Source organism: Vulpes vulpes, chromosome 6 (assembly GCF_048418805.1).
Source record: "Vulpes vulpes isolate BD-2025 chromosome 6, VulVul3, whole genome shotgun sequence".
NCBI classification, from domain to species: domain Eukaryota; kingdom Metazoa; phylum Chordata; class Mammalia; order Carnivora; family Canidae; genus Vulpes; species Vulpes vulpes.
The window spans coordinates 126,388,229-126,400,290 of record NC_132785.1 but is presented as its reverse complement, the minus strand read 5'-3'; the positions used below and the strand labels follow the sequence as shown (position 1 = coordinate 126,400,290).

Below are 12,062 nucleotides of genomic sequence, written 5' to 3'. Positions count from 1 at the left end.
GATCGACCCCACCAAATGCAGAAAAGAACCCTTTTTTGGGTGAGAACCAGCCAGAGCCTAAGCTGTCATTACACAGCAAAAACCTAGCGAGAACAAAAACCCAGCAGCAGACTGATGTAGGAAGCCCAGAACGTACCTGAATTCTTCAAATGCAAACATGACCTAGTCAGAGACAATTTCCTTAGATTGTCTGGTAGCCTTTTTGGTTCGGAGGACAACCATTTAGTCAGTCAGATGGTGCAAAGTGCAGAAAAAAGAGGCGGGGTTTCCACACCCCCCCAATATTCTGAAGTAAAAGGCTTTCTGCAGACAGGGGCCTGCAGCCTCCAGCTCCGCCAGCTGCTGACAAGCGGCAGCTAACAGGGGAGGCAGCTAGAGGACCATGTGATCATTCCAGCAAGTCTGATTAATGCAGTGTATGCTTAGGCTCCAGGCTGGGAACTGGATTAGCCCAGAGAAATAAGTCGAACCCCTGGGCATGCCTGGCATCCTGGGTGAATCACATATACGTCCCCCCCACCCCCCCCCCCACACACACCCAGCCAGAAATTTGCAGGTTGGGAAATGGGAGGCAAAGGCCTAAAGGAATGTCACCAGCTCCACGGTGACCTGCCCATTACCCCATCTTGGGTGGCTGCTGCTGTCACCATCAGGTATGGCCAGTGTGGTCAGTGAACAGGACAGAGTGTTACTCATGTTACTGAAAATTCCTCAGAATTCCACTATTGAGCATTTGTTCAGCACAAATGCATAAACTGCTTCAGAACCACAGAAGTCACATTCTATACTTACCACTTTACTATGAACAACATGACCTTGTAGGTCAACTGTGATGACTGATCTCATTTACTTAACTATTCATTTATTGAGTGTCTAGTGTGTACCAGGCTCTTATCAATTCCTTGAGGTACAAAAATTACCATAATAATTTCAGAACAGAAGTTAAGAAAAAGTAAAAGAGATGTCAGAAAAAAGAAAGAAAGAAGAAAGAAAGAAAGAAAGAAAGAAAGAAAGAAAGAAAGAAAGAAAGAAAGAAAGAAAGAAAAATGTTTACCAGTTTGTAAAGCCCAAGCTGGCAAGATTTGGCTGTATTCTGAAACTTGCCATTACGGAGATCTTCAGCATTTAGAGCGCAAATCTTTATAAAATAAGGGAGACAGATCTCAAATAAAAACCTGTGAGTCACTCTTGAGTTTCTTACTCCCTCACAACACAGGAACAATCAGTCGCTAATTCTGATTGTACCTCCAAGAGGTTTCTTTGAGTCCAGCCTCTACCATCCCAGGCCCTTAGCACTTCTCAGGCGGCCTTGCACCTTATAACCGGTCTTCCTCACAGTCCTTCTCTAAAAAATCAGCCCAAGCCATTTTCTAAATCTGATTCTGCTGCCTCCGCCCTTTCCAACCCTGCAGTAGTTCCTTGGTACCCATGGGATTATGCAAAAATGCCTCAGCCCTGCAAAGAAAGTCTTATTTCTCCCACTCTTTCTTCCATCAAAACTCTTCACAAACCCCCAAATTCAGCCAGACATTCCAGGTCCCCAGATATGCCAGGACCTCCTTCCTTTGGTCCATGAGGCAACTGGCCCAGATTATTCCTTGTTTCGTGTGTGACGTGTGTCCTCTCATGCAAGGCTCTGCCCCCAGGAGCCTGCACTACCCCCAGGACAGTCAGTCACTGCCACTGAGCCATGGCATAGCACTCCGCCTGCCCCACACATCCCTGAGGCCCGTAGGGCAGTGACGTGCATTCCCAGAGCCTGGCACAGAGCTGGACAAAGAGAAGCCATTCAGTAAAGGTCCAGGGCAGGAACCTCCTTTTGCCTCTGCCTCTGGGATACAGGTATCCACACATGCAGGTGCTCTGGGATGACTGTGCCCCTTCCCGTGTTCTCTCTACCTTGAAGGGCAGCCAGAGTCCAGAGCCCAACTCAAAGAAATGAAGTGGTAGCAGCAGGCTGACTAGTGAGGACAATTGGGGGGAATCCTGGGATCCCTCAAACCATGCAGCAATCATCAACTGAGCTGATCCGGAATGCCCCGCCCAGTATTCCTGACAAGTCTTTGCAAGGGACCCTTCAGTGACAGCAGCTTCTTGGCAGCATCACGATACAACAGAAAACACAAGAGATACAGAGTCCTTAAATAACCGAGTTCACGTCCCAGATCTGCCACTTCCTGACTCCATGATCACTGACAGGCGACTCGAGCTGTCCGCGCCCTGCTCCCCGCACAAACAGTTGGAATAACGCAGATGCTGCCTAGGCCTCTCACAGGACAGCTGTTGCGACCCCACAAGGTAGCACCGGGGAGCTGTGAGAGGTCCTTGTTGAGTACATCAAGTTGTGGAAGGTTCTTCATCATCATTACCGCTTCACAAGGCCACCTCCCCTTGAACAGTGCTGATAGCTGGACGATCTTCTCTGTGAGACCACCATCCCCAGGGAAGTGTTCGGTCTGCATGGGGGGCAGGGGTCAAGGTATTTCTATCTTAGGATTTTCAGGACAAGGGGTGTGTGTGTGTGTGTATACATACACATACATACCATGTATGGATATATGTATAAAATAACTATCCTAAATTCTAAGTTAAAAAAAAGCAATAAAGACTACCCAAATCTTAGAAAGAGCGATTCACCCACACCAAATGCAATTACATGATGTTGTTATTTATTAAACTACCTGGGTACAGTCATAGATGGGCTGGGGTAGGGGCAGCTGGTAATCAGCCAGACACAATCTTCTTGAGGGAAAGGAGATTTAGAGCATTCTGTTACCACTCCTTTGCAGCCTCAAGGACAGGTCTAGTAAACAGCAGACGCACTCCATAATTACTTCTGATTGACAGATGTGTTAGTTGGTCTAATGGCCAGAACCCACATTCTTGGCACTATCTGCAAAGTATGGGAAAGAGAAGCAGTGGTCTTAACTCCTAGACATTTGTCATGGAGTTACAGACGTTTGTGAGAACTGGCCAGATGTGCTTTAGCCTGGCCATAAGGCAGGTCCACTGTGGCACACACAGGCCCAGGGGATAGACACCTCTTAACTTCATGGCTGGTTTCCACCAGTAACACAAGAATCTCCTCTTGGAATGCTGGTTATACCTCTCAGGGCAATTCATAAGGTCCTAGTACAAGCAGAATTGCTGAGAACTTGTGAAAAATCTTTAAATCCCAGCACCAAATGTATGGTAGACAAAATTTTATGAGATTCCCCAATTTACTAATAAGGAAACAGGCCAAAGAGGTTAAGTAACTTGCCCAAGGTCATACTGCTGTCCAATGGCAGAGCAATGACTTGGAGCCAGGCCGGCTTAATGCCAGTGCTTGCAGACCCCATGCCCTCTCAGGTCCCAATAACCAATGATCCAACTGCCTCTGGCGGCCTCCAGAGACAGCTGATCCCATAGACCATCAGGCAGCCTGTAGCTCCAGAACAGGGCTGGGCCACAGTGACCGTCTGGGGTTCCTCTACCCAGCCAGTCCTGGCTAGTGCCTGAATGTCATGGCCAGGCATGCATGTCCGCACTGCCTGCTTCAGCTGCCGCAGGAAGGAAGGGCTAGGATCCTGGGTTGACACAGGACCAGACTAGGAACGGAGTTGGCTTCAAACCCTAGGCACTTCATTTGATCCCTGATAGCACCAGAGTGTCAGGAAGAGGGACACAAGTGAGGGTCCGTGCCTCCTGACAGCTCCACTCTCTCTGAATAGGCTGGGAAGGCACTTCAGTGACCAAAGAATGTTAAAAAAATGAAAGGTCATCCCAGGTCATTTACTGATGACTCAAGGCTCAGACAAAGCCTGTTCCTCCCATGGAACCTTTTTTTTTTTTTTTTAAATGTCACTTACATGGGACATAAAGCTGATACATGTAGAGGGTTCTGGTTGAAGGAGGAGTGGAAGAGCCCACAGTCCCTGCCCCCAGCCTTTCCCCTCCCTCCAGCAGGGGCAGGCCAGACTCAGCCGGAGAACACCTGGCTCAAATGACTGGCAGCCCCATCTGACATTCTGGATGGGGTGGAGCTCTCTGAGCTCGGGTCATCACACTCACCCTAGTTAATCTGGACTCACCCCCTTTTCTTAGTCTTATCCTAAGAATAAAAGCCGCCCCCCCCCAACCTGGACCCTGCTGTCATCGTAGAACACTGTCCTCCTGCAGTGACTGGCCATGAGAGCTGCCTGAGGAGTCCCCAGAGAAACAAATGTGGAGATACTGAATACAAATGCTATCATTAACAGGAGATGTTCCCAGGCCCAGGACAATCTGGGAAAACTAACATTTCTAGGCATGCAGTAGGCCTTTGGTAAAAAAAAAAAAAAAAAAAAACTTGTTGAATTCACTTAATGTGCTTTTGTTGCAGCTGAATTAACCTTTCCAAAAAAAAAAAAAAAAAAAAAAAAAATTAAAAACAAAACCCAAAACAAAATCTCTTCTTCAACTGATAAGAAATGTTGAGTCCTACATGCTGAACTATTTCTTTCCCCCAAATTACATAAATTCAAATGAACTTCTACAGTGACATTTACTTTAAAATAAAAGTTTTAAATAAAGCTATCCCTCATCCCTATTTTGAGAATTCTATTTAAACTAAAAGCAACCCCCCCCCCCACCGCCCCAAAGCATTTTACTACAGAGAAAACACAAGTATCTTCAGTCTACCACTACTCAAAAGTAGGAGTCATTGGTAATTACTTCTGCATTCCTGTCTACATTGGTCTCTCAGCAAATAAGCGCTCTCTAGATGTGCCAGGTGACTGGAGATTATCTTTGCACTCACTCAACAAACAGCTGGAGGGCTACTATGCTAGATGCTATTCCAGGTGCTGCAGAGAGAGCAGAGTACATCAACGTCCTCTGTCTCCCAGTGCTTGAGTCTAAGGGTGGAAGGCAGATCACAAATGAATAAAGATGGGCACTGAGCCATGGAGTGGTGGGAGCTACTGAATTTAGCAGACATGATGGGAAAGACCCCTTCAGGGGTGATATTTATGCTCAGATTTGAAAGACAACCAGGGGACGGGTATGCAAATCTCAAGGAAGGATTACTGCAAGCAGAAGAATCAGCTGAGGTGGGAGGGAACAAGCCTGGCTTTCACCCAGTCATGCAATGTGGCTGGAACGGAGGAATAAGGAACAGAAGAAATGGAGATGAGGACAGACAGGGTCAGCAGGGTATTGGCAGCCGAGGGGGAAGCCACTGTGGAGTTTTAGATAAGGGAGTAACATGACTGGATTTTCGTTTTTTAGAAGAATCATGGGAGTGGGGAGACCAGTCAGAAGCTTCCATGGCAGTCCAAGTACAAGCTGGCGGGGTCTGGACTCCGGTGACAGCAGGGCACAAAAGCAGAAAACAAATCAGAAACAGTCTTTTCTCACAAGGCAATTGTTTTATGTGGTTCTTAGGTCAGTGAGGAAGCAAAGACAGACTTGAACAGAAATACTAAGCACCCTCTGAGGACCAGATACCAAAGAAGTGTAGGCCCCATGAGAGGAAAGACCTTGTCCCATATTTACCACCACACCCCAGGGCTGGCACCCAGAATCATTCAATAAATATCTGTTGAATTAATGAACCAGCAGTTTGTAGACAGAAAGAAGGTTTCATAAAAAGATGAAATTGCATGAAGTCAGCATCCTCTTTCTGGTGCAACCATCAGATAAAAGGGCAGATTATCCTTTTGAATAAACAAGTGCAGCTGCTCCAATGTCACCCAGATAGACAGAACTTTGCCAAGAAAATCTTACCAGGAATAGAGGGAGAATCAAGAAGATAAAAGCATGCAAAGCAAATTCAGATATTCCATCAAGTACTCACTGCTAATAAGTCTAGCACCACACTATCTCTGAAAGATAAGGAGGTGAAAGAAGATTCAAGACACACCTGAGGCCCTTCCAGTAGTTGGGAACAGACCACAGGCCTCAGAAATCCCAAGAATCAATACTGGCAAATCATTATGAAGGTGCCTACAGCTGTGGGCAAAGGATTTAATAGTTACCCTGTTAGCACTGGTTTTCTTTCCCACCTCACCTCACTGCTCTTAGCAAGATCCTTTTGCATCCTGGTTCTGGCATACAGTAGCCCATGAGCTTGGAGTGTGAACAGCTGAGCTGTGGTCCGAGCTTCACCCTTAACCAGAGAGCAAGTCACTTTACTTGTCACAGTCTTGCTAACTCACCTATGAAATGTGGGTAATAATTCCTGTCCTGCTCTCTCACAAAGAAATAGCAAGGGCTAAATACAATAGTCAGTGTGCCAGTGTTTTGTAGATTGCATGTGCTAGATATATAAATAATAATACTATTAACAACAACATAGGAAATTACCCTTTTCCACTTGGTGCCACTGAGGTCCTGACAAGGCAGGAATTTTAAGTATTTTTCCAGGTCACATAATTAGATGATCCATAAATGCAACTGATTATCCAAGTGACCAAGGGAGTTTACAAACACATGGAACTGTGGGAATTCACAGTCAAATGAGTCAAACCCTACTTCGGGCAACAGTTGAGCCATCTCAGATGCTTATCTCCTCAATGCATGTTCATTCGTCAAAGTGTAATTTTCAAAAGCTAAAAACCTAATGGTCATACAAAAATATAGTATGCTTGTGTCAAGGACTGACTTAAGTCATTTATGAGGGAACACCAGGATGGCAAAGCTAGTTCAAAGGTTACACTAGAAACACAGAGTAAATGGCAAAAAAGAATGTCGTGATAATCTTGCAAAAGTTAGATCCAAAACTGGCTCATGTCCCACAAAGCAATGAAACTATAACCTTTGTGGTTACTTTTTTCTACTAAACACAAAGCATTTAGATCTCTACTGGGCAGAAATCATGTGTAATTTATCCATCTTCTATAAGTTAGCATCCAACTTTACAGAAGGACGTCTTCTCTAAGAATGTCAGGTGTCCTTTAGGTAGGCTTGCTATGCTCTTGAGGGATTCAGAAATAGCGTACAATAATCTTTCTGCCTTTTGTCCAAGTCTTAGAGATAATTTTCCTACAATATCTCACCATAGCTTATCATCCGTCCCCATGAACTGGTGGATAAGAAAGAAGTTCTTTCCTATCTAGTCCGTTTTTTGCTTCTGCCCCGTTTATATCCTCTTATTTTGTGAAAATCCTTCAAATGATTGAAGTCAATTCTAAATTATTACTTAGTCTTCCGGGTCAAATCATCCTGAAATGGGGGTGGGGGAGTGCATTTTCCCTAACTTCCAGCTTTCAGCGCTTCCCTGAATTCTCTCCAACTATCACACTTGTGGGTCTCTTAAAGACAAAAAAGGGAACGTCTGATTCATAGGTGCTGATTCAGAGTCCCTCCCCCTCCCCCAGATCTGGCTATTCTGAAGCACTTACCATAATTAACTCTAATCCCCCAACCTCACAAACTCACCCCTATCATCCCTTTCCTCCCCATATGATAGTGCTTGGAAGTCACAAACTAAACCCACTACAGAGACACATACAAACCCAACCCACACTAACTGGCACAATAATATGAAGTCAAAGAAGAAATGGAGGGAATCAGAGAGAATGTCTTGTTCATACCTGTATCTTCCACATAGGGTAGGGAATTGGAATGAATAAATTAATTAATTAATTAAATGTTTTAAAGGCCTGGAAGAATGAATGGATTCCAAAGGCTTTGGCATGTTAATGTCTTCCAAGTTGTTAAGTTCCCAGTCCAGTGGGAGCCTCTGGAAGATGGAGACTGCCTCAGTTTGCTTGGGTTATGGTGTGACAAAATACCACATGCTGGGGAGCTTGTACCTCTCACAGTGCTGGAGGGGGAAGACCAAGATCAGGGTACCAGCACAGTCCGGTAAGTGCCCTCTTCCAGGTTGCAAACTTCTCATTGTATGTGCACAAGGAGGAAGGGCCAGGGAGCTCCATGGTATCTCTTTCCTAAGGGTACTAACCCCGTTCGTGAAGGGCCCATCTCCTCATGCCATCACATTGGGGGTTAGGATCCCAACATGTGAATCATGGCAGGACACAAACGTGTGAATGAACGAATGAATGAATGAACGATGTGGGAATTTCTGGCATCTGCTGACAAGGCAGGGATGAAGAAATTGTATTTTGAAGGTAGGAATATAAAGGAGGGGTCTAAATTAATACATCTAAAACCAGATCACAGAGATGTGAGGTCTATGCTGCCTTCAAATAGGGGAGTTGCCCTGTGTTTTGGGCACCTAACGTCTACAGTCTAGACACCAATACTGACCATGCATCCCCTTCCCAATAATACAAGCCCTAAAAACGAGAACCTTCATTTAACACGTTCTGTCTAGAGAAGGACTTACAGGGAAGACATAGAACAGTAAAGAAATCGTATGAATATGTGCCTAAGAGAGCCGTAATTTGAGAAGTCCTGCTTTAAATTTTGTTCCCTCAAAAAGCTAGTTTTCTTTCTCACATTTTATTTCTGATAATCAGGCTTTCTCTATTTCTGATTCCCTACTAAAATGTACAAGGTGGTGTTTTTCCTCCTCCAAAATAGCACTGCTTCTTAGTTTCCAAAAAAGTTCCATTTGCATAAGTCCTGCAATGGTGTTTATATTCCTTCTTACAAAAAGCTCCGATACCCAGCCTAAAACCCTGGTGTTTAAATTAATAGGTATCAGACAAAGTGATTAAGACCTTCCCATGCAGCCCTAATGCTGAGCTGGGATTTGCCAGGGAGCTGACTACATTTGGAACAGCAGTTCTTTTTTTAAAATGTATTTCCACAAGCATGAAACAATACAAGCGCCTGATTATCTTCCATCCCTCATTCTCAAACCATTCACTCTCCTCTGATCCTGCCTCCCTTGGACCCCACAGCAAGTACTGAATAAAAAACAAGAATAAGGAAAGCAAAAGGGTTACAGGCACTGGAGGAACCAAACTTTGAGAACCACTGTATTCCGTCCAGAGAACGTGGAACCTAAAGAGCATCACAGATTTCATTAAGTGGCCTACTCAACTCTAAGAAAAATGCTGGTCCGGTCTCATTTGGACCACAGGAAGAGAAAAAGACAGCACCTTGCTTACGGGCAGAGATGGAATCAGAACCAAAGTCTCAAAAAAAAAAAAAAAAAAAAAAAAGAACCAAAGTCTCCTGGGTTGTAATGTAGGTGCTTATCCTGTAAACCAATGCCTCTCAAAGCAGGGACTTCCACGGGTGGTAATGGCATCACCTGCCCACTTGTCAAAGATGAAAGTTCTTAGCGCCTCCCCAGACTAACTGAATCGGAGATTTCAGGAGGGAGGGCACAACCCAGCAATCTGTGTCTCCACGAGCTCTTCAGGGGACTCAGATGCACGCTGAAGTTAAGAGACCCACTGGGCCCCGTGAGTCCCAGCTGGGACAATCTCCATGCCTCAGGGGCCATCTGGCACCCTGTGGAGACATGATCAGCTGTCACAACTGGGACGGGGGAGTGCTACCGGCACCTGGTGGGTACAGCCCAGGGCCGCTGCCGGATATCCTACTATGTACAGCACAGCCCTCCACAACAAAGACCCATTGGCCCCAACTACCAATAGTGCCAAGGTGGGAAACACTGCCCTCTTCCTCCTACAGGGCGGCAAGAGAGACAGAAGTGGCTAATCCTGCATGCTCTCTCTCAGAAGCATCTATCCCTCTCAGGTGGACATTTTCTTTTTTCTTTTCTTTTCTTTTTTCTTTTCTTTTCTTTTCTCTTTTTTCTCCTTCCTTCCTTCCTTCCTTCCTTCCTTCCTTCCTTCCTTCCCTTCTTCCTCCCTTTCCTTCCTCCTCCTCCTCCTCCCCTCCCCCCCCTTCTTCTTCTGACTTTATTCATGACAGTCAGAGAGAGGCAGAGACATAGGCAGAGGGAGAAGCAGGCTCCCTGTGGGGAGCCCAATGTGGTACTCAATCCTAGGACCCTGGGATCATGGCCTGAGCGAAAGGCAAGTGCACAACCACTGAGCCACCCAGGTGCCCCAGATGTTTACTTCTCTTTCAAAAATGTGTCCTCTTGAGCCGGGCTTCCCAACTGATGTGCCTCTACTCAGTGAGGGGCTCTGGGATCTGGACCCCTTGGCTCTCTATCAGGCCAGCGCACCAGTCCCCAAAGCCAGTCCCTCCCATGGCAAACAGCTACATCTAGTTCCCAGGGTGTCACATGAGCATTGTCATTTTCCAGAAGAGTCATCATGGGATGAGAGATTAGAAATTAGCAGTGATCTTTAAAATAAAGTCAGAGCAACTTCCCATTTCCAGTGATGGTGAATGGGGTTATTTATTTTTTTTTTTAAGATTTTATTTATTTATTCATGAGAGACAAAGAGAGAAAGAGAGAGAGAGAGAGAGAGAGGCAGAGACACAGGCAGAGGGAGAAGCAGGCTCCGTGCAGGGAGCGGGACGTGGGACTCGATTCCAGGTCTCCAGGATCAGGCCCTGGGCTGAAGGCGGCACTAAACCACTGCGCCACCAGGGATGCCCAAGAATGGGGTTGTTTAGATCAACCCTTCCAATAAAAATAACCACAAAAAGAGTAAAACTGCTAAAAAATGAGCAGACATTTCTAAAGGTATCAAATTGCTGTCAAGATGGTAAGGAATTTCTAGGTTAAAACTGAAGAGAAAGAAAATGGTCTGAAAAGGTAAAGGGGCACAGAAGCCCCTTTTTGCCTTGAGGACACTGGTTGATCCTGGAAAATACAAACTTCCATGCCTGCCTAGCAGCCTAGCAAGACAAAAGAGTCACCCTCTCAGGGTGCTCCTTTTTCCTGGGAAGGGATCCACAGACATGTCCGCAGAAGCATTCTACGGCACCTTAGTTGGCAAACTCCTACCACCTCCACCAACCAGTGCCCCGTAAATAAGGGCTAACGCTTATTGAGCAGTTATCACGTCCCCGTTCTGCTCTGCCTAGTGTATCAACTAACACAACCCTTGGGGAGCAGCATGGAGTCAGGTTCCCTTTTTTCCCATTTTACAGATGGGGAGACCTAGGAACAGAAAGATGGATAATTTGCCCAAGATCCCACAGTTCTAAGGTGGCAGAGCTGATCATACTCAAACATAACAGGCTGCCTGACTTTTAACTACCACAGAATAAGTTAAAACCAAAAGGGCACAAAGATGTTGATTTTGGTATGACTTAAAAACACTAATAAACTAAATATCCATCAATAGGGATTGATCAAATAAAATATAACATATATAAAGAATCATTAGAGGGGCACCTGGGCAGCTCAGTCGAGTGCTGACTCTTGGTTTCAGCTTAGGTCATGATCTCAGGGTTGCGATCTCAGGTTGCTCATCGAGCCCCACATTGGGTTCTGAGTGCAGTGTGGAATCTGCTCAAGATTCTCTCTCCCTCTCCCTCTGCCTCCCCCTCTGTCCTTCCCCCTGCTTCCCCCCCATGCACACAAGTGCATGCTCGCTCTCTCTCAAAATCTTAAAAAAAAAAAAAAAACAGTCACTGCAAACCCAGACCTACTAATACTGCTGAGTAAAAACATTATAGAGGATTGTTACAAAGCATGAATTGTTGTTGTGTAACAAACACCTCCACAAATCAAACAAAAAAGCAAGTTACAGAAAAGAACCTCCAGTACAGTGTATTCTCAGGGATGTACTACTATATATATACAACCCTGCGCCTGGTGGTCACAAGCTCAGCCTTTAGATTCAGAGAGCTTACCTCTACTTGACCTTGGGCAAATTAAATGACTTCATTGTTCTAAAACATGTTTCCTTCTGAGTAAAATGGGGTAACATTATTATCTCAAAGGATTTTGGTGAGAATCATGCAGCTGCTCAGGCCAGAGCCACTACAGAAGAGCTCAGTAAACAGAGCTCGTCTGTTATTATTATGCTTTTATGTGTGTATGCATGTGCATAAAGAGATGTCTGGAAGAATGTCAGCCAAAATGCTAAGAACCGCTTATATTCAGGGAACTGGAATCCCTAGTCATCTGTACTTTGTACTTTTCTGTACAGCCTAATTTTTACAATGAACTGGTATGATTTTTATATATATCCTCCCAGCATACATATTAAGTGTAAAACTGAACAAACTATTCCAACAGCGTTGACATG

General features: G+C 45.2%; 1 protein-coding gene across 5 annotated transcripts in view; it reads right to left on the bottom strand.

Moving 5' to 3' along the window:
* The window catches only part of EVL (Enah/Vasp-like), a 145,874-nt gene that overhangs the window by 108,117 nt on the left and 25,695 nt on the right, over positions 1-12,062 (bottom strand). Inside the window, exon 1 of one of the 5 annotated variants that reach the window (XM_072762294.1) lies at positions 137-501. The exons of 2 other annotated variants lie outside the window; for them this stretch is intronic. In XM_072762294.1, the coding sequence (XP_072618395.1) occupies positions 137-159 (23 nt within the window). In that variant the 5' untranslated portion in view covers positions 160-501. Of the gene's footprint in view, positions 1-136; positions 502-12,062 lie in introns of those variants that run through there. 2 more of the 5 variants (XM_026012563.2, XM_072762298.1) reach the window with 2 other exon arrangements.